The following is a 27,551-nucleotide window of genomic DNA, read 5'->3' as shown; positions in this document are numbered from 1 at the left end:
GGAAGCCTTCTCTGTGGGAAGAAGCCTCTTGCTTTTCTTTGCGAGGAAAGAGAGAAGTCCCTTTTGGGGGCGGGGTGTTCAGCTGCAGCGTTTGCTTCCAACTTAGGGCGACCCTCCACGAATCAACCGTCCCGTGCAAAGGGGCAGGGGATGCTAGCGGTCTCCTCGCGAGGAGGGGAGAGCCATTCCCCCTCAGGAGGAGGAGGAGGAGTTCAGGGCGGCGCCGAGGCGATGACGGCGGCCAGGCCGGAGGAAGACCCGGCTGGGAGAAGAGGCGCTGCTTGAGGAGGCCGCCCCGGTGCAAGCGGTGAGTGGCCGGCCAGCTAGCTCGGGAGATGGAGCCGGTGAGAGCCGAGGCCTCACCCCGGCGGGGGAGGAAGCGCGGCCTGCTCCTCGTCCTTCTCCAAAGCCCCGTTGCCCGCTTTCTCCGCAGCCCGTCGCTTGCTTTCGGTTCCCCGCTTGCTTTCGGTCTCCCCGTTGCAAAGACGCCTGGGAAGGGGGAGACGGGGCTGCTTCCATCTTGCAAGCTCGGAGGGGCTCTGCCTTGCAAGCGGGGACGGGCTGGGTGGGCGGAGGGGTCTTCTTCGGCCTGGAAAGGCGGGGGGGGGGGGGGCTTTGGTCCTGAGTTCCGCATTCCCGACCCAGCAAGTTGTCAGAACCGAAACTGAAATTGGGGGACCTCTTTTGCAAGGAGAGTGGGAGCTCCAGGGTGGGGACTTGCATCTTTATCTGCTATCTGTTTACAGCAGATAAAGCTCCAAGGCCCCACACTGGAGCTCCCACCTCGTGGTTGTGCGAAACAGGTCTGGATGGACCTCATCCAGCCACCCTCCTCTGGTGCAGAATGAAACTGAATGGCCTTGACTAGGACAGTGATGGCAAACCTTTTCCAGACCGAGTGCCTAAATTGCAACCCAAAACCCACTTATTGATCGCAAAGTGCCAACACGGCAATTTAACCTGAATACTGAGGTTTTAGTGTAGAAAAAGCAGTTGGCGTGCGTTACTCAGGAGTAAGCTTGGTGGTAGTCGGTGGCTTTGCTTTGAAGCAACCGTGCAACTCTTCCAACTGGTGAATCACGACCCTTGGAGGGTTTACTCAGAAGCAAGCCCCATTACCAGCAACCGAGCTTACTCCCAGGTAAAGGATTGCACTTTAGTTCTTCACATGAAAATCAGTGGGGTTTAGCAGCACTTAACAGGGTTACCTACATTGCTTCCCCAAAACTTGGTCTTAGGTTTAATGCTAATAATCGAGTCCAGCGGCCCAGGCCAGCCTAGATGCGTGTGTGGGGGCACTCTGTGCGTGTCCACAGAGAGGGCTCTGAGTGCCACCTCTGGCACCTGTGCCATAGGTTCACCACCACTGGCCTAGGAGAAGTTGGGTTTGGGGGGGGGGTCCTGTGGGTGCAAAGCAACCTCCCCCCCAGCACACCTGATCACACCAGTAGTGAACGTGCACTACTTGCCTGTTTGTGTGTACATCTTGCCTGTTTGTGTGTACACCTGATTGTAGGGGAGAGCCGTTGTGTGTTCTGGCTGTTGTGGTTTTTCTATGCCGTGTGGCTGTGGTGGGGTAGGTTTTGCTCCTAATGTTTTGCCCGCGTCTATGGCTGGCATCTTCGCAGGCATGTCACGGAAAGAGGTGTTTACAAGCACATCTCGCTAGGACACGCCTCTGAAAATGCCAGCCGTAGACGTGGGCAAAACATCAGGAGCGAAAACTACCCCGCATCTGTGGCTGGCGCTTTCAGAGGTGTGTCCTAGCGAGATGTGCTTGTAAACACTTCTTACTGTGACGTGTCTGTGAAGATGCTACCCATAGATTTGGGCAAAAATTTAGGAGCAAAAACTGCCAGACCTCTGTAGAAACATCTTACTATGACGTGCCTGTGAAGATGGTAACCATAGATGTGGATGAAACGTTAGGAGCAAAAACAACCAGATTGCAGCATAAACACATGTTACCATGATGTGCCTGTGAAGATGCCAGCTATAGATGTGTGCAAAACATCAGGAGCACAAACTACGAGACTATGGCCCCTTCCGCACATGCAGAATAATGCACTTTTAATCCACTTGCACAATTGTTTGAAAGTGGATTTTGCTATTCCGCACAGTCAAATCCAGCTGCAAAGTGCACTTGAAAGTGGATTGAAAGTGCATTATTCTGCATGTGCGGAAGGGGCCTATGACAGAAACACATCGTACTTTGACATGCCTGCCATAGATGTGGGCAAAACGTTAGGAGCAAAAACTGCCAGACCACAGCCACACAGCCTGGAAAACCCACAATTGCCAATTGATTCCAGCTGTGAAAGTCTTTGACAATACATTGTGTATATTGTCGAAGGCTTTCACAGCCAGATTCAACTGGTTATGGTGGGTTTTCCGAGCTGTGTGGCCGTGGTCTGGTAAATCTTGTTCCTAATGTTTTGCTTGCATCTGTGGCTGGCACCTTCAGAGGTGTATCACAGAGAAAAGTCTGTTTCACACTATGTCTAGTGAGAAGGAGAAAGTTTAATGGGATATATTGTCAACGTCCCAGGGTGGGAAACCAATCAGTAAGTGTTTGGGTGGAACTTGCTATGCAAAGGTGTGGTTGAGTGCACTGTATTACGTGTGGGGTTATCAGTCCATTTTTTAAGTACTGGTAGCCAAGCTTCGCTAATTTTCAGAGTCTCTTCTTTCTTTGTGAATTTCAGTGGTCTCCCTGTGCAGTCTGACATAGTAACCTTCCAAACTGTTTAGAATTTCAGTGTTCTCAAATAAAATGTTATGTCCAGTTTTGTTTAACACGTGTTCTGCAGCTGCAGATTTTTCAGGATGGTTAAGCCGACAGTGTCTTTCGTGCTCCTTAATGTAAATCTGAATGCTGCGTTTTGTGGTGCCTATGTAGACCTTTCCACAGCTGAAGGGTATGTGATAGACTCCTGCAGAAGTGAGGGGGTCTCTCTTATCCTTTGCTTAGTATAGCATCTGCTGTATTTTCCTGGTAGGTTTGAAGATGGTTTATAGGTTGTGTTTTTTCATCAGTTTCCCTATTTGATCTGTGATTCCCTCGATGTATGGTAGAAATATTTTTTCCTGTGGTGGGCTGTTTCTCCTCAGTCCTCCGGGTTTCTCTTGGTCTTAAAGCTCTTGTGATTTCTGTTGTGGAGTAGCCATTAGCTTGCAGAGCCCAGTCTAGATGATTAATTTCATCAGGGAGGTTCACAAATTGGTTACCCCATGTCTCCATGGGTGGTACGCCCAGTGGTGGGATTCAAATAATTTAACAGCTGATTGTTTATAAGCACAATTAGAAGCCCTTGATGACAGAGGTGTACCCAGTGGTGGGATTCAGCAGGTTCACACCACTTCAGCAGAACCGGTTGTTAAAATGGTGCTTATAAACAATCAGCTGTTAAATTATTTGAATCCCACCACTGGGTACACCTCTGTCATCAAGGGCTTCTAACTGTTTGTGCATAAGTAATGCAATGTGGCATGGGTGCTAAAATGGTTCTAAATGATGTAACAGCTGATGTAAGACTGATTGACGTATATTTGTGCCAAACCTCGTCTCACCTTTTCATCAGTGGTCCCATTTGAACTGCAGCCAAATAAACTTTTCTACCTCTCACTCTTTGGCGTTGTCTTATTGGATCAGTGCAACGCCAGGGTAGAGCCCGAGGTCCCCCATTGCGGCTTCATTGACACTGTAACTCTTTTGAGCCAAAGGAGAGACTGTATGTAATACGTTAATCTTTAAAATCTGTTCTTCTAAGGTGAAACGAGCAGGGCTCCAGTGGCACCATAAAGATAATGGCGAAGATGTTGAGAAGACAATGTGCGTTTTGTCCGGGCGATGAAGAGAGCTCCGTTCTGTATGTCGCTGAAGGACAGAATCTTGCAGTCCATCAAGACTGCTTGGTGAGCTTTGCTGTGGTGTCCTACCCTGTTTCCCTGAATATAAGACATCCCCGGAAAATAAGACGTAGTAGAAGTTTTGCTGAAGTGCAAAATATAAGGCATCCCCCAAAAGTAAGACGTAGCAAAGTTTTTGTTTGGAAGCATGCCTGACGAATAGAATACAGAAATATAAGACATCCCCTGAAAATAAGACATAGCGCATCTTTGGGAGCAAAAATTAATATAAGACACTGTTTTATATTCGGGGAAACACGGTATCTGTGCATTATAAATGGCTGGAAAATTGAAATTGCGCAAAGACCTCTTTCAAGGCAATTCCTAACAATGACATATACTTGATGTACAACGTAAGGTAGAGGTGAGGGCACTTGCCATTGGGATAAGTAAAATAAAAACGATTAAGAGAACATAGTAGGGGTCGGGGGGGGGGATGTCCTTAAAATTGGATTAAGTCAGGAGGGGGATGCACTTAAAATTGGATTAAAAATAAAAATGCAGAAATACATCATGTGTTTTAGAGCTATGTTCACCTTGTCTTTAAAACTACTTCGCTCATTCTAAAATGAGAGCCGGCGTGGTGTAGTGTTTAAGTGCCGGTGGATTCTAATCTGGAGAACCGGGTTTGATTCCCCACTCCTCCACCTGAGTGGCAGAGGCTTATCTAGTGAACCAGATGCATTTCCGCACTCCTACATTCCTGCTGGGAGGCCTTGGGCTAGTCACAGATCTTTGGAATTCTCTGAGTCCCACCTACCTCACAAGGTGTCTGTTGTGGGGAGAGGGAGGGAAAGGAGCTTGCAGGCCACCTTGAGTCTCCTTACAGGAGAGAAAGATTGGATTTAAATCCAAACTCCTCTTCTCCTTCTAAATTTTTTCATATTTTTTTTCAATTCTCCCCCAAATGTCCAGTATTTTCATTGGGAAAAGTAAAAAAGTCCTCTGAAAAAAATGGGGGGGGGGGGCACCAGTTCATTTTTTCCCGTTTTTTTCCCTTGGACTTCCACATCTCTAGGCTGCTCTCTGTATCCTTGCACTGACTGTCTTAACCACAGCATCCAAAGGAGGGGGGAAAAGATGAAAGACTGCCTCTGTAAGCAGATTTTCTCACTTCTTCGGGTTTGGTATGAGATGAGTGAACACAGATAACGTGGCTTATGCTTAATCAAATGACTGGTCCTTCAATGCTGATGTTGTCTGTTCAGAATGGTAGCTGCTCTCCAGAGTCTTCGCATCACCTATGACCTGATCCTTTTACCTGGCTGTGCTACAGATTGAACTTGGAGGCTTCTACTGCAGATGCTCCACCATTTAGTCATAGCTCAGGCCCCTTCCGCACACGCAAAATAATGCGTTTTCAAACCACTTTCACAACTGTTTGCAAGTGGATTTTGCTATTCCGCACAGCTTCAAAGAACACTGAAAGCAGTTTGAAAGTGCATTATTCTGCACGTGCGGAATGAGCCTCAGAGAGAGCCAGCGTGGTTAAGAGCAGGTGGTGAAGAGTAGGTGGTTAAGAGCAGGTGGATTCTAATCTGGAGAACCAGGTTTGATTCCCCACTCCTCCACCTGAGTCTCCTTACAGGAGAGAAAGGTGGGATATAAATCCAAACACCTCTTCGTCTTCTTCTTCTCTTTCCTCTGAGCAGTTGGAAACTGCCTTGCAATCAGTCAATGAGTTCTTGAACAAATCATGAGTTTCGTAGGCAGTTGGAACAGCGAGCGAGCCTCATGCTCCATGGCAGCTAATATCCAAGAGTACATACATTTCAGAGTGGTTGTTTGTGGGGAAGTACGCTCACACAAGAAACTTCTAAGTCAAAGGCAGCGAATTTTAATCTCTTGCAAATCCTGGCTGCTATTTCTTCCTGTTTCGTTTTAACAACTCTTGCGAAATTATCATTCTTTAATTCCTATTTCTTTTTTTGTCTTTGTCTTGTTTTTAAAGTTATATTCCTCTGGGTTTGTGGAATCCGAAGAACATAATCCCGAAAACCTTGATATAAGGTTCGACGTGGCCTCTGTAGTGAATGAATTAAAGAGAGGAAGGAGGCTGGTGAGTTATCAATCGGTAGTGCTTCAATAGTTAACTGCTGAATTTCCTAGGGACCTCCCGTAGTAAAGCCTGTGCCTGACTTTCCTCAGTGTGGTTCATTTTTGTTTCATAAGAGTAGCTCAGTGGTATGTGCGTTGTCCTCTAGAATCTATTTTAAATGCCAAATAAAGGTTGTTGTTGTTGTTGTATGTGCGTTGTCCAGATTCTAGCTGACAAGATGGCCATCTTTGCGGGGGTAATAAGATCTTGCAGGGAGAAGGAGCAATGGATGCTGAAGAAATCATGGAGAAAACCTGAGGACAGTTTCCTCAGAACCCTGAGGAACTCAGGGACTAGAGCACCTTCCTTATGAGGAGAGGCTGCAGCGTTTGGGGCTCTTTAGTTTGGAGAGGAGACGTCTGAGGGGGGATATGATTGAAGTCTATAAAATTATGCATGGGGTAGAAAATGTTGACAGAGAGACCCCCCACCCCCCCCCCCCCCCACCCCCCCCCCCCCCCACCCCCCCCCCCCCCCACCCCCCCCCCCCCCCACCCCCCCCCCCCCCCACCCCCCCCCCCCCCCACCCCCCCCCCCCCCCACCCCCCCCCCCCCCCACCCCCCCCCCCCCCCACCCCCCCCCCCCCCCACCCCCCCCCCCCCCCACCCCCCCCCCCCCCCACCCCCCCCCCCCCCCACCCCCCCCCCCCCCCACCCCCCCCCCCCCCCACCCCCCCCCCCCCCCACCCCCCCCCCCCCCCACCCCCCCCCCCCCCCACCCCCCCCCCCCCCCACCCCCCCCCCCCCCCACCCCCCCCCCCCCCCACCCCCCCCCCCCCCCACCCCCCCCCCCCCCCACCCCCCCCCCCCCCCACCCCCCCCCCCCCCCACCCCCCCCCCCCCCCACCCCCCCCCCCCCCCACCCCCCCCCCCCCCCACCCCCCCCCCCCCCCACCCCCCCCCCCCCCCACCCCCCCCCCCCCCCACCCCCCCCCCCCCCCACCCCCCCCCCCCCCCACCCCCCCCCCCCCCCACCCCCCCCCCCCCCCACCCCCCCCCCCCCCCACCCCCCCCCCCCCCCACCCCCCCCCCCCCCCACCCCCCCCCCCCCCCACCCCCCCCCCCCCCCACCCCCCCCCCCCCCCACCCCCCCCCCCCCCCACCCCCCCCCCCCCCCACCCCCCCCCCCCCCCACCCCCCCCCCCCCCCACCCCCCCCCCCCCCCACCCCCCCCCCCCCCCACCCCCCCCCCCCCCCACCCCCCCCCCCCCCCACCCCCCCCCCCCCCCACCCCCCCCCCCCCCCACCCCCCCCCCCCCCCACCCCCCCCCCCCCCCACCCCCCCCCCCCCCCACCCCCCCCCCCCCCCACCCCCCCCCCCCCCCACCCCCCCCCCCCCCCACCCCCCCCCCCCCCCACCCCCCCCCCCCCCCACCCCCCCCCCCCCCCACCCCCCCCCCCCCCCACCCCCCCCCCCCCCCACCCCCCCCCCCCCCCACCCCCCCCCCCCCCCACCCCCCCCCCCCCCCACCCCCCCCCCCCCCCACCCCCCCCCCCCCCCACCCCCCCCCCCCCCCACCCCCCCCCCCCCCCACCCCCCCCCCCCCCCACCCCCCCCCCCCCCCACCCCCCCCCCCCCCCACCCCCCCCCCCCCCCACCCCCCCCCCCCCCCACCCCCCCCCCCCCCCACCCCCCCCCCCCCCCACCCCCCCCCCCCCCCACCCCCCCCCCCCCCCACCCCCCCCCCCCCCCACCCCCCCCCCCCCCCACCCCCCCCCCCCCCCACCCCCCCCCCCCCCCACCCCCCCCCCCCCCCACCCCCCCCCCCCCCCACCCCCCCCCCCCCCCACCCCCCCCCCCCCCCACCCCCCCCCCCCCCCACCCCCCCCCCCCCCCACCCCCCCCCCCCCCCACCCCCCCCCCCCCCCACCCCCCCCCCCCCCCACCCCCCCCCCCCCCCACCCCCCCCCCCCCCCACCCCCCCCCCCCCCCACCCCCCCCCCCCCCCACCCCCCCCCCCCCCCACCCCCCCCCCCCCCCACCCCCCCCCCCCCCCACCCCCCCCCCCCCCCACCCCCCCCCCCCCCCACCCCCCCCCCCCCCCACCCCCCCCCCCCCCCACCCCCCCCCCCCCCCACCCCCCCCCCCCCCCACCCCCCCCCCCCCCCACCCCCCCCCCCCCCCACCCCCCCCCCCCCCCACCCCCCCCCCCCCCCACCCCCCCCCCCCCCCACCCCCCCCCCCCCCCACCCCCCCCCCCCCCCACCCCCCCCCCCCCCCACCCCCCCCCCCCCCCACCCCCCCCCCCCCCCACCCCCCCCCCCCCCCACCCCCCCCCCCCCCCACCCCCCCCCCCCCCCACCCCCCCCCCCCCCCACCCCCCCCCCCCCCCACCCCCCCCCCCCCCCACCCCCCCCCCCCCCCACCCCCCCCCCCCCCCACCCCCCCCCCCCCCCACCCCCCCCCCCCCCCACCCCCCCCCCCCCCCACCCCCCCCCCCCCCCACCCCCCCCCCCCCCCACCCCCCCCCCCCCCCACCCCCCCCCCCCCCCACCCCCCCCCCCCCCCACCCCCCCCCCCCCCCACCCCCCCCCCCCCCCACCCCCCCCCCCCCCCACCCCCCCCCCCCCCCACCCCCCCCCCCCCCCACCCCCCCCCCCCCCCACCCCCCCCCCCCCCCACCCCCCCCCCCCCCCACCCCCCCCCCCCCCCACCCCCCCCCCCCCCCACCCCCCCCCCCCCCCACCCCCCCCCCCCCCCACCCCCCCCCCCCCCCACCCCCCCCCCCCCCCACCCCCCCCCCCCCCCACCCCCCCCCCCCCCCACCCCCCCCCCCCCCCACCCCCCCCCCCCCCCACCCCCCCCCCCCCCCACCCCCCCCCCCCCCCACCCCCCCCCCCCCCCACCCCCCCCCCCCCCCACCCCCCCCCCCCCCCACCCCCCCCCCCCCCCACCCCCCCCCCCCCCCACCCCCCCCCCCCCCCACCCCCCCCCCCCCCCACCCCCCCCCCCCCCCACCCCCCCCCCCCCCCACCCCCCCCCCCCCCCACCCCCCCCCCCCCCCACCCCCCCCCCCCCCCACCCCCCCCCCCCCCCACCCCCCCCCCCCCCCACCCCCCCCCCCCCCCACCCCCCCCCCCCCCCACCCCCCCCCCCCCCCACCCCCCCCCCCCCCCACCCCCCCCCCCCCCCACCCCCCCCCCCCCCCACCCCCCCCCCCCCCCACCCCCCCCCCCCCCCACCCCCCCCCCCCCCCACCCCCCCCCCCCCCCACCCCCCCCCCCCCCCACCCCCCCCCCCCCCCACCCCCCCCCCCCCCCACCCCCCCCCCCCCCCACCCCCCCCCCCCCCCACCCCCCCCCCCCCCCACCCCCCCCCCCCCCCACCCCCCCCCCCCCCCACCCCCCCCCCCCCCCACCCCCCCCCCCCCCCACCCCCCCCCCCCCCCACCCCCCCCCCCCCCCACCCCCCCCCCCCCCCACCCCCCCCCCCCCCCACCCCCCCCCCCCCCCACCCCCCCCCCCCCCCACCCCCCCCCCCCCCCACCCCCCCCCCCCCCCACCCCCCCCCCCCCCCACCCCCCCCCCCCCCCACCCCCCCCCCCCCCCACCCCCCCCCCCCCCCACCCCCCCCCCCCCCCACCCCCCCCCCCCCCCACCCCCCCCCCCCCCCACCCCCCCCCCCCCCCACCCCCCCCCCCCCCCACCCCCCCCCCCCCCCACCCCCCCCCCCCCCCACCCCCCCCCCCCCCCACCCCCCCCCCCCCCCACCCCCCCCCCCCCCCACCCCCCCCCCCCCCCACCCCCCCCCCCCCCCACCCCCCCCCCCCCCCACCCCCCCCCCCCCCCACCCCCCCCCCCCCCCACCCCCCCCCCCCCCCACCCCCCCCCCCCCCCACCCCCCCCCCCCCCCACCCCCCCCCCCCCCCACCCCCCCCCCCCCCCACCCCCCCCCCCCCCCACCCCCCCCCCCCCCCACCCCCCCCCCCCCCCACCCCCCCCCCCCCCCACCCCCCCCCCCCCCCACCCCCCCCCCCCCCCACCCCCCCCCCCCCCCACCCCCCCCCCCCCCCACCCCCCCCCCCCCCCACCCCCCCCCCCCCCCACCCCCCCCCCCCCCCACCCCCCCCCCCCCCCACCCCCCCCCCCCCCCACCCCCCCCCCCCCCCACCCCCCCCCCCCCCCACCCCCCCCCCCCCCCACCCCCCCCCCCCCCCACCCCCCCCCCCCCCCACCCCCCCCCCCCCCCACCCCCCCCCCCCCCCACCCCCCCCCCCCCCCACCCCCCCCCCCCCCCACCCCCCCCCCCCCCCACCCCCCCCCCCCCCCACCCCCCCCCCCCCCCACCCCCCCCCCCCCCCACCCCCCCCCCCCCCCACCCCCCCCCCCCCCCACCCCCCCCCCCCCCCACCCCCCCCCCCCCCCACCCCCCCCCCCCCCCACCCCCCCCCCCCCCCACCCCCCCCCCCCCCCACCCCCCCCCCCCCCCACCCCCCCCCCCCCCCACCCCCCCCCCCCCCCACCCCCCCCCCCCCCCACCCCCCCCCCCCCCCACCCCCCCCCCCCCCCACCCCCCCCCCCCCCCACCCCCCCCCCCCCCCACCCCCCCCCCCCCCCACCCCCCCCCCCCCCCACCCCCCCCCCCCCCCACCCCCCCCCCCCCCCACCCCCCCCCCCCCCCACCCCCCCCCCCCCCCACCCCCCCCCCCCCCCACCCCCCCCCCCCCCCACCCCCCCCCCCCCCCACCCCCCCCCCCCCCCACCCCCCCCCCCCCCCACCCCCCCCCCCCCCCACCCCCCCCCCCCCCCACCCCCCCCCCCCCCCACCCCCCCCCCCCCCCACCCCCCCCCCCCCCCACCCCCCCCCCCCCCCACCCCCCCCCCCCCCCACCCCCCCCCCCCCCCACCCCCCCCCCCCCCCACCCCCCCCCCCCCCCACCCCCCCCCCCCCCCACCCCCCCCCCCCCCCACCCCCCCCCCCCCCCACCCCCCCCCCCCCCCACCCCCCCCCCCCCCCACCCCCCCCCCCCCCCACCCCCCCCCCCCCCCACCCCCCCCCCCCCCCACCCCCCCCCCCCCCCACCCCCCCCCCCCCCCACCCCCCCCCCCCCCCACCCCCCCCCCCCCCCACCCCCCCCCCCCCCCACCCCCCCCCCCCCCCACCCCCCCCCCCCCCCACCCCCCCCCCCCCCCACCCCCCCCCCCCCCCACCCCCCCCCCCCCCCACCCCCCCCCCCCCCCACCCCCCCCCCCCCCCACCCCCCCCCCCCCCCACCCCCCCCCCCCCCCACCCCCCCCCCCCCCCACCCCCCCCCCCCCCCACCCCCCCCCCCCCCCACCCCCCCCCCCCCCCACCCCCCCCCCCCCCCACCCCCCCCCCCCCCCACCCCCCCCCCCCCCCACCCCCCCCCCCCCCCACCCCCCCCCCCCCCCACCCCCCCCCCCCCCCACCCCCCCCCCCCCCCACCCCCCCCCCCCCCCACCCCCCCCCCCCCCCACCCCCCCCCCCCCCCACCCCCCCCCCCCCCCACCCCCCCCCCCCCCCACCCCCCCCCCCCCCCACCCCCCCCCCCCCCCACCCCCCCCCCCCCCCACCCCCCCCCCCCCCCACCCCCCCCCCCCCCCACCCCCCCCCCCCCCCACCCCCCCCCCCCCCCACCCCCCCCCCCCCCCACCCCCCCCCCCCCCCACCCCCCCCCCCCCCCACCCCCCCCCCCCCCCACCCCCCCCCCCCCCCACCCCCCCCCCCCCCCACCCCCCCCCCCCCCCACCCCCCCCCCCCCCCACCCCCCCCCCCCCCCACCCCCCCCCCCCCCCACCCCCCCCCCCCCCCACCCCCCCCCCCCCCCACCCCCCCCCCCCCCCACCCCCCCCCCCCCCCACCCCCCCCCCCCCCCACCCCCCCCCCCCCCCACCCCCCCCCCCCCCCACCCCCCCCCCCCCCCACCCCCCCCCCCCCCCACCCCCCCCCCCCCCCACCCCCCCCCCCCCCCACCCCCCCCCCCCCCCACCCCCCCCCCCCCCCACCCCCCCCCCCCCCCACCCCCCCCCCCCCCCACCCCCCCCCCCCCCCACCCCCCCCCCCCCCCACCCCCCCCCCCCCCCACCCCCCCCCCCCCCCACCCCCCCCCCCCCCCACCCCCCCCCCCCCCCACCCCCCCCCCCCCCCACCCCCCCCCCCCCCCACCCCCCCCCCCCCCCACCCCCCCCCCCCCCCACCCCCCCCCCCCCCCACCCCCCCCCCCCCCCACCCCCCCCCCCCCCCACCCCCCCCCCCCCCCACCCCCCCCCCCCCCCACCCCCCCCCCCCCCCACCCCCCCCCCCCCCCACCCCCCCCCCCCCCCACCCCCCCCCCCCCCCACCCCCCCCCCCCCCCACCCCCCCCCCCCCCCACCCCCCCCCCCCCCCACCCCCCCCCCCCCCCACCCCCCCCCCCCCCCACCCCCCCCCCCCCCCACCCCCCCCCCCCCCCACCCCCCCCCCCCCCCACCCCCCCCCCCCCCCACCCCCCCCCCCCCCCACCCCCCCCCCCCCCCACCCCCCCCCCCCCCCACCCCCCCCCCCCCCCACCCCCCCCCCCCCCCACCCCCCCCCCCCCCCACCCCCCCCCCCCCCCACCCCCCCCCCCCCCCACCCCCCCCCCCCCCCACCCCCCCCCCCCCCCACCCCCCCCCCCCCCCACCCCCCCCCCCCCCCACCCCCCCCCCCCCCCACCCCCCCCCCCCCCCACCCCCCCCCCCCCCCACCCCCCCCCCCCCCCACCCCCCCCCCCCCCCACCCCCCCCCCCCCCCACCCCCCCCCCCCCCCACCCCCCCCCCCCCCCACCCCCCCCCCCCCCCACCCCCCCCCCCCCCCACCCCCCCCCCCCCCCACCCCCCCCCCCCCCCACCCCCCCCCCCCCCCACCCCCCCCCCCCCCCACCCCCCCCCCCCCCCACCCCCCCCCCCCCCCACCCCCCCCCCCCCCCACCCCCCCCCCCCCCCACCCCCCCCCCCCCCCACCCCCCCCCCCCCCCACCCCCCCCCCCCCCCACCCCCCCCCCCCCCCACCCCCCCCCCCCCCCACCCCCCCCCCCCCCCACCCCCCCCCCCCCCCACCCCCCCCCCCCCCCACCCCCCCCCCCCCCCACCCCCCCCCCCCCCCACCCCCCCCCCCCCCCACCCCCCCCCCCCCCCACCCCCCCCCCCCCCCACCCCCCCCCCCCCCCACCCCCCCCCCCCCCCACCCCCCCCCCCCCCCACCCCCCCCCCCCCCCACCCCCCCCCCCCCCCACCCCCCCCCCCCCCCACCCCCCCCCCCCCCCACCCCCCCCCCCCCCCACCCCCCCCCCCCCCCACCCCCCCCCCCCCCCACCCCCCCCCCCCCCCACCCCCCCCCCCCCCCACCCCCCCCCCCCCCCACCCCCCCCCCCCCCCACCCCCCCCCCCCCCCACCCCCCCCCCCCCCCACCCCCCCCCCCCCCCACCCCCCCCCCCCCCCACCCCCCCCCCCCCCCACCCCCCCCCCCCCCCACCCCCCCCCCCCCCCACCCCCCCCCCCCCCCACCCCCCCCCCCCCCCACCCCCCCCCCCCCCCACCCCCCCCCCCCCCCACCCCCCCCCCCCCCCACCCCCCCCCCCCCCCACCCCCCCCCCCCCCCACCCCCCCCCCCCCCCACCCCCCCCCCCCCCCACCCCCCCCCCCCCCCACCCCCCCCCCCCCCCACCCCCCCCCCCCCCCACCCCCCCCCCCCCCCACCCCCCCCCCCCCCCACCCCCCCCCCCCCCCACCCCCCCCCCCCCCCACCCCCCCCCCCCCCCACCCCCCCCCCCCCCCACCCCCCCCCCCCCCCACCCCCCCCCCCCCCCACCCCCCCCCCCCCCCACCCCCCCCCCCCCCCACCCCCCCCCCCCCCCACCCCCCCCCCCCCCCACCCCCCCCCCCCCCCACCCCCCCCCCCCCCCACCCCCCCCCCCCCCCACCCCCCCCCCCCCCCACCCCCCCCCCCCCCCACCCCCCCCCCCCCCCACCCCCCCCCCCCCCCACCCCCCCCCCCCCCCACCCCCCCCCCCCCCCACCCCCCCCCCCCCCCACCCCCCCCCCCCCCCACCCCCCCCCCCCCCCACCCCCCCCCCCCCCCACCCCCCCCCCCCCCCACCCCCCCCCCCCCCCACCCCCCCCCCCCCCCACCCCCCCCCCCCCCCACCCCCCCCCCCCCCCACCCCCCCCCCCCCCCACCCCCCCCCCCCCCCACCCCCCCCCCCCCCCACCCCCCCCCCCCCCCACCCCCCCCCCCCCCCACCCCCCCCCCCCCCCACCCCCCCCCCCCCCCACCCCCCCCCCCCCCCACCCCCCCCCCCCCCCACCCCCCCCCCCCCCCACCCCCCCCCCCCCCCACCCCCCCCCCCCCCCACCCCCCCCCCCCCCCACCCCCCCCCCCCCCCACCCCCCCCCCCCCCCACCCCCCCCCCCCCCCACCCCCCCCCCCCCCCACCCCCCCCCCCCCCCACCCCCCCCCCCCCCCACCCCCCCCCCCCCCCACCCCCCCCCCCCCCCACCCCCCCCCCCCCCCACCCCCCCCCCCCCCCACCCCCCCCCCCCCCCACCCCCCCCCCCCCCCACCCCCCCCCCCCCCCACCCCCCCCCCCCCCCACCCCCCCCCCCCCCCACCCCCCCCCCCCCCCACCCCCCCCCCCCCCCACCCCCCCCCCCCCCCACCCCCCCCCCCCCCCACCCCCCCCCCCCCCCACCCCCCCCCCCCCCCACCCCCCCCCCCCCCCACCCCCCCCCCCCCCCACCCCCCCCCCCCCCCACCCCCCCCCCCCCCCACCCCCCCCCCCCCCCACCCCCCCCCCCCCCCACCCCCCCCCCCCCCCACCCCCCCCCCCCCCCACCCCCCCCCCCCCCCACCCCCCCCCCCCCCCACCCCCCCCCCCCCCCACCCCCCCCCCCCCCCACCCCCCCCCCCCCCCACCCCCCCCCCCCCCCACCCCCCCCCCCCCCCACCCCCCCCCCCCCCCACCCCCCCCCCCCCCCACCCCCCCCCCCCCCCACCCCCCCCCCCCCCCACCCCCCCCCCCCCCCACCCCCCCCCCCCCCCACCCCCCCCCCCCCCCACCCCCCCCCCCCCCCACCCCCCCCCCCCCCCACCCCCCCCCCCCCCCACCCCCCCCCCCCCCCACCCCCCCCCCCCCCCACCCCCCCCCCCCCCCACCCCCCCCCCCCCCCACCCCCCCCCCCCCCCACCCCCCCCCCCCCCCACCCCCCCCCCCCCCCACCCCCCCCCCCCCCCACCCCCCCCCCCCCCCACCCCCCCCCCCCCCCACCCCCCCCCCCCCCCACCCCCCCCCCCCCCCACCCCCCCCCCCCCCCACCCCCCCCCCCCCCCACCCCCCCCCCCCCCCACCCCCCCCCCCCCCCACCCCCCCCCCCCCCCACCCCCCCCCCCCCCCACCCCCCCCCCCCCCCACCCCCCCCCCCCCCCACCCCCCCCCCCCCCCACCCCCCCCCCCCCCCACCCCCCCCCCCCCCCACCCCCCCCCCCCCCCACCCCCCCCCCCCCCCACCCCCCCCCCCCCCCACCCCCCCCCCCCCCCACCCCCCCCCCCCCCCACCCCCCCCCCCCCCCACCCCCCCCCCCCCCCACCCCCCCCCCCCCCCACCCCCCCCCCCCCCCACCCCCCCCCCCCCCCACCCCCCCCCCCCCCCACCCCCCCCCCCCCCCACCCCCCCCCCCCCCCACCCCCCCCCCCCCCCACCCCCCCCCCCCCCCACCCCCCCCCCCCCCCACCCCCCCCCCCCCCCACCCCCCCCCCCCCCCACCCCCCCCCCCCCCCACCCCCCCCCCCCCCCACCCCCCCCCCCCCCCACCCCCCCCCCCCCCCACCCCCCCCCCCCCCCACCCCCCCCCCCCCCCACCCCCCCCCCCCCCCACCCCCCCCCCCCCCCACCCCCCCCCCCCCCCACCCCCCCCCCCCCCCACCCCCCCCCCCCCCCACCCCCCCCCCCCCCCACCCCCCCCCCCCCCCACCCCCCCCCCCCCCCACCCCCCCCCCCCCCCACCCCCCCCCCCCCCCACCCCCCCCCCCCCCCACCCCCCCCCCCCCCCACCCCCCCCCCCCCCCACCCCCCCCCCCCCCCACCCCCCCCCCCCCCCACCCCCCCCCCCCCCCACCCCCCCCCCCCCCCACCCCCCCCCCCCCCCACCCCCCCCCCCCCCCACCCCCCCCCCCCCCCACCCCCCCCCCCCCCCACCCCCCCCCCCCCCCACCCCCCCCCCCCCCCACCCCCCCCCCCCCCCCCCCCCCCCCCCCCCCACCCCCCCCCCCCCCCGGACACCCCCCCCCCCCCCCCGCCCCCCCCACCCCCCCCCCCCCCCACCCCCCCCCCCCCCCACCCCCCCCCCCCCCCCAACCCCCCCCCCCCCCCCACCCCCCACCGTCCCCCCTCCCCCGCCCCCCCGCGCCCCCGCCCCCCCGCCCCCCCCCCCCCCCCACCCCCCCCAAATTGTAGTCCATAACATCTGGAGTGCCAAAGGTTCGCCACCACTGATCTATAAGATATACCTGAGAGTCTGCTTCTGTGCACAGGATATATTGATCACATCTGCTCTTAAGGGAAAAAACATCTTCTCGCTCCCTTTTTTAAAAAAAAATTAATTGTATCATTTGAATTTTACAGTTTATAGTAATTTCCTTCTTCATACATTTTCAAACAATACTTTCCCCCCCTTTTCTCCCTCCCCCCATTGCTTCTTCTTCATAGTTTTGTCACACAAACAGCAGTAAGTTCATTCTCTGTAGCCTCTTCTCCCATATTTCTTCGTTGACTCGAGCTTCTTTCATCCAGTCCACGTATATTATCCATATCTTCAAAATTTCATTCTGTTTATCTTGCCACGTCTTATTTTTGGTTAGTATATCAAAAATATCAAGTGTCACTTGTTCCCAGATATATTCTAACCATCTCTGAAGTGTCCATTTTTTCTTTTCTTTCCAGCCCAAGGCTATTGTTGCATGGGCTGCTTTGATCATTATTTTATACATATAACTATATTGTTTGTCCACCCTTCTGTCTTCCATTACACCCATGAACATTAAGTCATTATTTAAATCAATATTTATCTTCACCAGTTTCTTGATATATAACAATACAATTATCGTCTCGTTCCCTGTGACAGTTTGCATGTTTCCTGATTCAGGCAATCGTCTCATGCTTCAGACTCTTTCGGACATTGCTATAACAGTTTGCTTTCTTTTCTGTTTGCAATGGAGATTTGCATTGTATCCATCAATGAAATCGCCTGTCAGACAACTGTGTAAATAATGCTCATAGGTTCCTAAAAACCGGATGTATATTTTCCCCTACCCCCGTAAACAACTTAAGAAAACCAACAACAAGATATGGAAGGAAAGTGTCGATTTGGACTAGTGTAGGCTTCTCGTTGTAGAGGAGTTTCCAGTGGTGGTTTGTTTTGGACCTTAGGTCCAAACTGAACTTAACTGTGTGAGTGTGTGTGTGTGTGTGGCTCGCATTCAGATAATCACACTGGCCATATTTAGTTGAATTCAATTTTAGTTTTCTGGGATGCCTGAAATAGGGCTGTGCATTTACATACTGCCGACTTGATAAAATCCCCAATATTTCTGGGGTCTGATTGGCAATATCGGATTTTGCAAAAAAATTCCCCTCAACGATCTCCAATATTTCCACCCAGTAATACTGGAATTGGTAATTATGTCAGGGAGGCAGCAGAAGCAGCTAACAAGGAAGGCATTGGCCTAGGTTTGCTAACCTCCAAGTGGTGGGTGGAGATCTACTGGGATTACAAGTGATCTTCAGGTTACAGAGATCAGTTCATCTCAGGAAAATGGCTACTTTGGAAGGTAGACTCTATGGGGTTATATCCCATAGTCCTTCCTCTCCCACACAGAACGGAAACATCCTGTTTCCCATAGGAGCAGGAGGTGTCAGGGGTAAGCCTAGTTATCTACAAAGCGTGTGAAGCCATAAAGAAGAGATCAAGGGAAGAGTGTCTCATTAACAGCAGTGGTAACATAGCAGGCTGGTTACATGTATCTTGTAGCAATGATGTTGAGGTAGGAATGCATCTCAATCAACAGGTGCAACCCCTGACACCTACGTGGGTCCCAGCTGGTATGCTGCGCATGGGTCCTTTAAACTTTAAAGAGCCATGATTTTCTACAGGTGGAAGACCTGCCCTCCAGAGTCCAGGTCTACCTGTCGTAAATAATGGTCCTTGAAGGTTTAAAGTGGCGTGTGCTGTAGACCAACTGGGGCAAGCCTTAGGAGGGCAAGTCTACTGCTATTTTTTTTTGTATTGATAACATCATTGTAATTGGGGATGGCGAAGCCTTCCTGAAAATTCAGAAAGCTAATGTGGAGCAGCCATAGTCTGTGTTTTTATGGTATATCTCAGGGGTCTGCATCCTGCATCTCTCCAGATGTTCATGGACTACAATTCCCATTGGCCATGCTGGCAGGGGCTGATGGAAATTGTAGTCCATGAACATCTGGAGAGCCGCAGGTTGCAGACCCTTTATATCTCATACTGACTTGCTGAAGTAATGTAACACGTTGGCCTTTTACACTGCACATATTCTTCCTTGTTGATGTTTCTAGATGAAGACAATAAGCGGGAAAGGTCGCCCATTACGGTGAAGTCTTCGCCTGCTGTGAATAAAATGGTAACGTCTAGCCAAACACTTGCCGAATTCTCAATAGCTAGATTCGAGTCCGGCAGCACCGTAATGCTGAACAAGATTTTGGGGATAGAAGCTTTTGAGAGCCGAAGTTCCTTCCATCAGATCTTAGGAAGAGAGCTTTCACTTCCGAAAGCTTAGACCCAAAAATCTTGTGGGTCTTTAGGATGCTGCTGAACACGAATCTAGCTGTTCTGCTACGGACCGATGCAACTGTCCCCTGAAACTGAACTCTTGGTGCTGATCCTCTAAGCCACAGGTGTCAAACTCGCGCCCCTCCAGATGTTATGGACTGCAGTTCCCATCATCCCCTGCCAGCATCATGCTGGCAGGGGATTATGGGAACTGTAGTCCATAACATCTGGAGGGGTGTGAGTTTGACACCTATGCTCTAAGGCTCTACAAATGCCACGTTTTGAACCAGCGTCCTCACTTGGTCAAAAGTACATGGCTTGATATATGGCAGTGATGGCAAACCTTTTCGAGACCGAGTGCCCAAATTGCAACCCAAAACCCACTTATTTATCGCAAAGTGCCAACCCGGCAATTTAACCTGAATACTGAGGTTTTAGTTTAGAAAAAACGGTTGGCTCCGAGGTGTGCGTTATCAGGAGTAAGCTTGGTGGTAGTCAGTGTCTTTGCTTTGAAGCAACCGTGCAACTCTTCCAACGAGTGAATCATGACCCTAGGAGGGTTTACTCAGAAGCAAGCCCCATTGTCAGCAACTGAGCTTACTCCCAGGTAAAGGATCACACTTTAGTTCAGCGCATGAAAATCAGTGGGGTTTAACAGCGCTTAACAGGGTTACCTACACTGCTTCCCCAAAACTAGGTTTTAGGTTTAATGCTAATAATCGAGTCCAGTGGCCCAGGCCAGCCTAAATGTGTGCCCACAGAGAGGGCTCTGAGTGCCACCTCTGGCACCTGTGCCATAGGTTCGCCACCACTGATATATGGCATTGTTTCCTAAAGTCTTATAAAGTAGAACCCCACCACCTCCAAGAAACTGCCAAGCTGCTTTGTGCCTACTTGACTATACTTTGTTCCACAGACAGATGATAGCAGGGTTGTATATTCCTCCACCCAGAACAAAACATGCCGGACCTTCTTTGTTACAGAACGCTCCGCTTGGGTCCTAGTGTCTATCCAGCCCTGTTCCTCCCGTCCGTTTGTTAGTTAAAAATACATTTTGGCATAAATGCTCTTGTGTCAAAACAGCATGTTCAAAATACACAAAATAGCGGGTTTGACAAAGGCAGCACATAAAAACGAATGATAATTCTCATATTCGTTCGGGACTATATCCTAATGCAGAAGCATACAATTTTTGTGACCGTTGCACCTCACCTGACCGAATTATCATCTTTCTGTGTAACAGAGTATAGCCTTTATTGGTGTGAAGAGCTGGGCTGCCTCCCACCAATGGGGGAACATTTTACATTCTACCATCTGGTCGAGGGACTTTCTTCCCCCTCCACTCTCAGTTAAATATTTCTTTCAAGAACTTAATGTTTACACATCCACCTTTGAGTTTTCTCTTGAGTGATAAGATGAGAGTATGATAAAAATCCAGGAAATGAAGGGGAGGAGGGGGTGAACATCTTGCTGGTTTCTTTACAGATAAACCTGAAGCTATTTGTGTTGATGTCTACTAGTCACCTTTGTGAACCTTTATAGCTTTTTAAATTTTAATAAAAGTCCCTTTAATTAGGAAACACTGTAAAATATCAATACATATGTAACATTAAACCATCAGTGGTTATCTAGTAATTATCCACAGATCTTCAAACTGTAATCTTGAAAAGAAGACACAGAGGTGAATGTTGGTTTGGGTTTATATTGTTCTGGAAGGAGATTTTTTTGTTGTTGTTGGCAGAGTGAAACGGAGAAAATTGAAGAGGACAGCCTACACGCCTTAAGGAAAAAACAGGACCGGCAGAAAGGTATATGACTTTTGCTATCTCTGATCCCGAGAGAGCCAGCGTGGTGCCATGGTTAAGATCAGCTGATTCTAATCTGGAGAACTGGGTTTGATTCCACACTCCTCCACATGAAGTCTGCTGGGTGACCTTGGCCCAATCATAGTTCTCTCAGCCTGTGCAAAGGCAGGCAATGGCAAACCACCTCTGAATGTATCTTGCCTTGTAAACCCATTGTGGTTGCCATAAGTCAGCTGTGACTTGACGCCGCACATACATCTCTGATGCAAATGGATCGTTAACAGTCAGTTGTGCGGGTTTGTGAATAATGACAACGTCTTAGAAAGAGAAGTGGAGTTATGACCTCTGTTTTGACACAGTAAGAGAAATTTCCCTAAATTTCGTTGACCGTGGCCCTAGTCTCCAATGGGGTCTATGGAAGAAGGTGTTGGGTCTAGGATCCCATTCAGTGACAGGCTCTGGATTTCATTAATCAGAAGCTTTATTTAAGAACATAAGAACATAAGAACAAGCCTGCTGGATCAGACCAGAGTCCATCTAGTCCAGCCCTCTGCTACTCGCAGTGGCCCACCAGGTGCCTTTGGGAGCTCACGTGCAGGATGTGAAAGCAACGGCCTTCTGCTGCTCCTGAGCACCTGGTCTGCTAAGGCATTTGCAATCAGAGATCAAGGAGGATCAAGATTGGTAGCCAGAGATCTTTGAACCTGGCTTTGCAAAAGCCAGTTCTGACCTGTCACTCAATCCCCCACAGTATAACCCCGCTGTTGCCACCCCCAGTCCTGCCCCTTCTCACGAAGAGCAAGAAAAGTGTAAGAAAGCAAAAATCTCCCCCCAAGGTCAGGCAGACGATAAAAAGCCATCTGGTCAGGAAGGCCAGAGGTGCCTCTGTTATCTATAGTTCCAAGCAGACAGGATGAATAGCAAAGAGGCCCCTTTCCAGGTGATCAAGAGGCCCAGCATGAAGCACCCACAGGCATCCTGACAGAAGGCAGTATTTCCCTCTTTCCAAGTCAGAAATTGCATTTGGGAATGTGTGTGTGTTTGTGGGGTGGGTGGATGGATGGGAGCACCATCCGTCTCCCTTTCTTGAATGCAGCTTGCTGGGGGACCTTTGGAAATACTGCTGTCAGAATGGGGAGGGCCCAGGGACGCTCCATCCTCCACACAACCCAGTGGTGGGTTAAAATCGAAGCCAAACTTAATGAGTTGGGCATTTCCTTGGAGGACCTGCTAATGTTAACAGAGCAGGAGGTCTATGGGGCTATCAAGAAGAGACTTTTTGATAGAGAGTTTCAACAGATGCTAGAGGAAGCTAATAAAACCTGTTCCCTGATCTCTCTGGGAATACCTGTGGATAGATTAATTGTAGCCCGGTACCTTTATCTCCTGGTTGAGGCCCGGTGGCGTAGAGCAATCACCTTAGCTAGGTGTAATGCCCTGCCTTCTTCCTTTAGCCTTGGACGCCACCTTGGAATCCCACATAAAGAAAGGAAATGCCCGTGTGGCATGGGTTCTGTGGAAACAGTATCTCATATGCTGTTGAGTTGTCCCTTTTATGAGATAGATAGGAAGAAGCACATAATCCCCTTCCTGCATGGAAGTGAAGGCATTACAGATAAACAGAAGGTTATATATCTTTTAAACAGCCGCAACTACGAGCTGTTGGAAGCGGTGGCTAAATTTTTTAATGGTGTTATTTTAACTTGTCAAGAAGTTGTAAAGGCTGTTATTATTTTGCAATGTTGATGTTAAACTATTTACCCTGTTTCCCCTAATATAAGACATCCCCGAAAAATAAGACATAGTAGAGGTTTTGCTGAAGTGCGAAATATAAGGCATCCCCCGAAAGTAAGACATAGCAAAGTTTTTGTTTGGAAGCATGCCCGACAAACAGAACACAGGAAAAATAAGACATCCACTGAAAATAAGACATAGCACATCTTTGGGAGCAAAAATTAATATAAGACACTGTATATATATTAGGCTCACTGAGAATAATACCCATTGAAGATGATGAGAATCCAAGAATGGGGAGGAAAAGTACCATTTTCTCTTCACACACGCACTCTCTCTCTCTCTCTCTCTCTCTCTCTCTCTCTCTCTCTCTCTCTCTCTCACTATTAATGGCATGGAAGCCAGTGGCCTGGGTAGAAGAAAGGGATTCAGTTCGGTTCACTGAGAGTGTGCTTCTTTCTGTTATTAGTCAGAGTAGAGTTTTTGAGGAAATGCAAGCGGGCGGGGCTTCTTGACGAAATCTTCGAGGAGATGCTGGACACTCTTCACCTGGCACAGGAAAAGCTGATGGACGACAACACTTCAGAAGCAGGTACTACAAATGGTCCGGCTTTCCCGTGGCCCTGCCAAGGCGGTGGGGCCACGAATGGGAACCTTTTGCCTCAAGGGGGTGTGAGGTCAACTCCCCTGTCGCAGCCCAGCCCCAAGGCCACTCTGAGCAAATCTTGAATGCCTCAAGAGCCAATGCGATGTGGTCATTAGGAGCAGTGGACTCTAATCTGGAGAACCGGGTTTGATTCCCCACTCCTCCACATGACCGGCAGACTATAATCTGGATTTGATTCTCTGCTCCTCCACATGAGCCTGCTGGGTGACTTTGAGCTGGTCACAGTTCCCGCAGAACTCTTTCAGCCCCACCTACCTCACAAGGTAGCAGAGGCAGAGCTACTAGGGGGCTGGGGAGGTGCGTGTTGCACCAGGTGCATGCTGGGGGGGGGGAAATCGGGGGGGGGGCTGGGTGCCACGGAGGGTGGCGGGGCGGAAAACACAGAGTGTGCACCGGGCGCACTCTGGCCCAGCTACGCCTCTGCAAGGAGAGGAAGGGAAAGAGTTTGTAAGCCACTTGGAAACATCTTACAGTTTGAAAAGTGGTGTATACATCCAAACTCTTCTCATACCTTCTGCTAAACCAACCCAATTTGATTACTAAATTGTCATCAAAATAGTTATCGATTACAAAATTTAAGAATGAAAGTTGTGCATCCAGGTTCTGGGCCCATTTTCCGACAAATCTCTTCAGGGGATTGGTTTTGGAGTAAATGTTTTTTTTCATGCTTACCTTGGAAAGGAATGCTGAAGCATTAACATGCCATCATGGAATATGAATGTTAGACAAAGGATGAACCTTACCTTGAGGGAGGCCTCTCTGGAACACCTTTGATTCTTGATTCAGCCAAATGCTGGTGCTAAAATGTAGACCTGCAGACACGGAGAATGTGTTTCTGATCAATCACATCCTCAAATCTTCCGCTTGAGATGAACAGTCTTGCCCTTCCAGCCATGCAGCAGTGGCGCAGTGGTTAAGAGCAGGTGCACTCCAATCTGGAGAACCGGGTTTGATTCCCCGCTCCGCCACTTGAGCTGTGGGGGCTTATCTGGAGAGCTAGATTAGCCTGTGCACTCCAACACACGCCAGCTGGGTGACCTCGGGCTAACCACAGTTCTTCGGAGCTCTCTCAGCCCCACCCACCTCACAGGGTGCTTGTTGGGGGGGGGGAGAAGAAATTGTAAACCCCTTTTAGTCTCCTTACAGGAGAGAAAGGGGGGATATAAATTCAAATTCTTCTCTTGCTTCAGCAAGAAGTTGATCTCGCTCATGTTATTGAAGGGTCCCTTAAAACAGTCAAGATCGGCGCACCAGCCCCACTTCCAATATAACAAATGCCACTATTGGTATCCAGTGTGTCAGCCGCCCTAAACTATTCATGTGAATGATCTGAAAAATACACAGCCGCATCCGCTTTTTATTTTTTGGTTTGGCCACGGGAGTGGTTGGGCACAAATATTCCTGTTCTGCTGCAGCCTTTCGTGCACGGTGAAACCTCTGGCGAGTTGATGTCACTGCTACTCACTCTAGAGTAGGGATTCCCAAAGAGGACAGAACCCCCCTCCCCCCCAATGGGGGGGCAGTGAGGAATTTGGGGGCGGTAGGGAGGCTGCGCAGAATCCTGGGCCAGCTGGTGATAAAAAGGTCTCGTTCTGCCATCTTTACCGTGTGGTGAGTGTTGAGTTTTAAAGGCAAGGTGGTAGCGGGGGTGGGGGGGCATTTCCACTGATGTGGAAAAGCAGCACTCTTCATGCTGTGTAATTGTGGGGGTGGGGGGAGCCAAGGCTTTGTTGCTGCTGCTTTGCGAGGGAAGATTTTTTTCAAAGGAAAAACAGCAGCCCCCTCCTCACTCGTGTTTTGAATTTTCAGGAGACTTAATACCAAGAAAGAGGTGAGGGAAGGGGCACAGGGATATGGCCGAAGAGCCAAGGGGGCAGCAGTCTGTAAAACTTTGGGAACCATTGTAATTCAGTTACAAAGAAGCAATCAAGTAAGCAAGTTTTTAGACTGCAGTTTAAGGTTTATTAATTCAGGCCTAGATCTTATTCCTAGTCTAGGTTAAAATAGAGCACACTTAACTAATGGAGGCATTATGGTGGTTAAGAGTGGTGGACTGTAATCTGGTAAACTAGGTTTGTTTCCCCACTCCTCCACATGAAGCCTGCTGGGTGACCTTGGGCCAGTCACAGCTGTCTCAGAACTCTCTCAACCCATGTGGAGTCAGGCAATGACGAACCACCTCTGAAAGTCCCTTCTTGCCCCGAGAACCCTACGGCAAGGGTGTTGAACACATTTGTTATGAGGGCTGGACATGGCCTAAATGTGACTTGGTCTGGCTAGGACCCTGGGTGTGTGTGTCAGTGTGGCTACCTTGCCTCACAAGATCGGGGCGGGGCGGGGGAGGGGGTGCCTCAGCTAGTTTGTGAGCCTTATAAGCCCTCTCAAGGGGCCATATTTGGCCCCCAAGTTGTATATTTGACACCCCTACTTTACAGTCCCGATAAGTCAGCTGTGACTTGACACACACAACTAATGCCAATTCAAGAACATAAGAAAGAGCCTGCTGGATCAGACCAGAGTCCATCTAGTCCAGCCCTCTGCTACTCGCAGTGGCCCACCAGGTGCCTTTGGGAGCTCACATGCAGGAGGTGAAAGCAATGGCCTTCTGCTGCTGCTGCTCCTGAGCACCTGGTCTGCTAAGGCATTTGTAATCTCACATCAAGGAGGATCAAGATGGGTAGCCATAGATTGACTTTTCCATAAATCTGTCCAAGCCCCTTTTAAAGCTATCCAGGTTAGTGGCCATCACCACCTCCTTCATATGGTTTTAGATAAGATAAATGGCAAAACAGTATTTTTCTCTGAGACCCTTTCCAGAAAATCTCTTTGGTAGAACAGTGCTTAAAGGATGTGGGATTTTTGTGTGGTTTTTTTTAAAAAAACAAAACATGTAGCCTGTGCTAAGAGAAAAGGGTGGGTTTTTTTGTCTTTTTATCCTCAGAATATGAAGAGACAGTAATATCCCTTTTTGACTGTGGCCTGTTTGAGAACATCCTTGTAAACGCCAATTCTGGTACGTGTGAAACCAAGCCTCACACCGCTGATGGGGGTGGGGGAAAGCACATAGGCCGGGCGGCCCTTGAATCTGACTGGCTGTGTTAATATTAAGGCACAGGGGAGCAATCTGGTAAAGCTCTTGGTGATACATCTCAGATCATTGATATTGGAGAAGAACTTTTGGCTTCATAGCGTCAGGTTGGGGGCTTGTCTTAGTAAAATCCAAAGACTCGCCTCTTTTCCCCCAGTTAACATGCCCGTGCCCCGGGCTGGAAACTAGAGCTCTTGCTTTAAAGGCAGAGCAGGCTGTCTGCAGATCTACCGTATATACTCGAGTATAAGTCAACTTTTTCAGCACATTTTTTTAATGTGTTGTCGAAGGCTTTCACGGCCGGAATCACTGGGTGCTGTGTGGTTTCCGGGCTGTATGGCCGTGTCCTAGCAGCATTCTCTCCTGACGTTTCGCCTGCATCTGTGGCTGGCATCTTCAGAGGATCTGATAGTAGGAAAGCAAGTAGCGCTGTTTCTGGCCTGTATAGTAATTTGCACTTACCTGTGCCATTGTTTCCAGAAAAGCTCTGTATCCCGAACATTTCCAGAGTCTACATTTGTGGCTTATTAACGTGGCTATCTCTAGAAGCCTTTTGGGTTACCAAGCAGGTTACTGATAGTACTCTCAAACAAAATGTATTACGTTTGCTAATAGGCTACTGTTTTATACAGGAACAGAGGAAAAAATTCAGAAACTCCTGGAAAAACGGAAAAGACTGGATACCCAGATAGAGCTTCTAAAAGACCTCCAGGTAGTACTTCCTGCCCCAGAGGAATCATCTGACTGTACTTCTGAATAGCCGACAATTTTTTTTGGCAGTACAGCTCCTGAATTTTGCCTCAACCTCAAAACACACAGGCAACTATTTCCTGGCTGGCTTTTTATAACTCTTTTGTGATCACTGCCCTTTCCTGTGACTTCAGAGACAGGTTTTTATAATAAAACTCAAGAAACCCTTTTGTATGCCAGCTGCTCTCTCCAGCATTATAGCTCCTCCTTCCTTCCGTCTGCACCCAAACTGACAGGCTGTCTTCTGGCTAGTTGTAGAAGATGGTGTTGACCAATCACCTTGGTACTTGAGGCTTCTTCACAAATGGAGCCCCGACCTCTACTTCTATAGTTTGCAACAGAGACTCTGCCTCAGTTCTTCTGCTGTAAAGCATTACAGCTTTCCGGCACTGCCCCACACTGTCTGGTCTTCAGGACACATTTTAACAGAGAGGAATCATGCTTGTGTGACTATCCAAAGAAAACTGGTCAAGTCTTGCACTTTCTACATGTGGTTTTAGAGAATAAAATTATGTAAACATCCAAGTGGTTGTAACTGTGATCGAGGGCAAAGCATTCAGTCAGTTATGAGTCCTAACAACGCCGTGTCCTCATCCTGTGAAAATGTGCTAAAGAAACCCTAAGTTTACAAGTGTAAGCATTGATGTATTAAAGATATCTATACTCAGAATTGTTTAAATACTGATGCATTGTTTAATAAAAAGATCTTTTATTATAAAAGGA

The 27,551-nt window shown here is 63.3% G+C and overlaps 1 protein-coding gene across 1 annotated transcript; it reads left to right on the top strand.

The window, feature by feature from the left end:
* The first annotated feature begins 75 nt into the window (after positions 1 to 75).
* PHF11 (PHD finger protein 11) lies at positions 76 to 27,551 on the top strand. The gene is made up of 8 exons (XM_048506310.1): positions 76 to 307; positions 3,771 to 3,915; positions 5,861 to 5,997; positions 18,551 to 18,635; positions 20,526 to 20,592; positions 22,793 to 22,915; positions 25,932 to 26,003; positions 26,711 to 27,551. The coding sequence occupies exons 2-8, from the start codon at positions 3,808 to 3,810 to the stop codon at positions 26,836 to 26,838; spliced, it is 720 nt and encodes a 239-aa protein (XP_048362267.1). The 5' UTR covers positions 76 to 307; positions 3,771 to 3,807; the 3' UTR covers positions 26,839 to 27,551.

The sequence above is a fragment of the Sphaerodactylus townsendi genome, linkage group LG01 (assembly GCF_021028975.2).
Source record: "Sphaerodactylus townsendi isolate TG3544 linkage group LG01, MPM_Stown_v2.3, whole genome shotgun sequence".
NCBI lineage: Eukaryota > Metazoa > Chordata > Lepidosauria > Squamata > Sphaerodactylidae > Sphaerodactylus > Sphaerodactylus townsendi.
Note: the sequence above shows the minus strand (reverse complement) of the source record. Positions and strands in the feature narration are given on the sequence as shown.

Excerpts from the sequence above, each read along its gene's own strand:
- PHF11 (XM_048506310.1), top strand. The coding sequence starts at position 3,808 with ATGGCGAAGATGTTGAGAAGACAATGTGCGTTTTGTCCGGGCGATGAA. Across the intron at positions 3,916-5,860 it reads CAGTCCATCAAGACTGCTTG|TTATATTCCTCTGGGTTTGT; the intron begins GTGAGCTTTGCT and ends TTGTTTTTAAAG. Across the intron at positions 5,998-18,550 it reads CAATCGGTAGTGCTTCAATA|TTCCTTGTTGATGTTTCTAG; the intron begins GTTAACTGCTGA and ends CTGCACATATTC.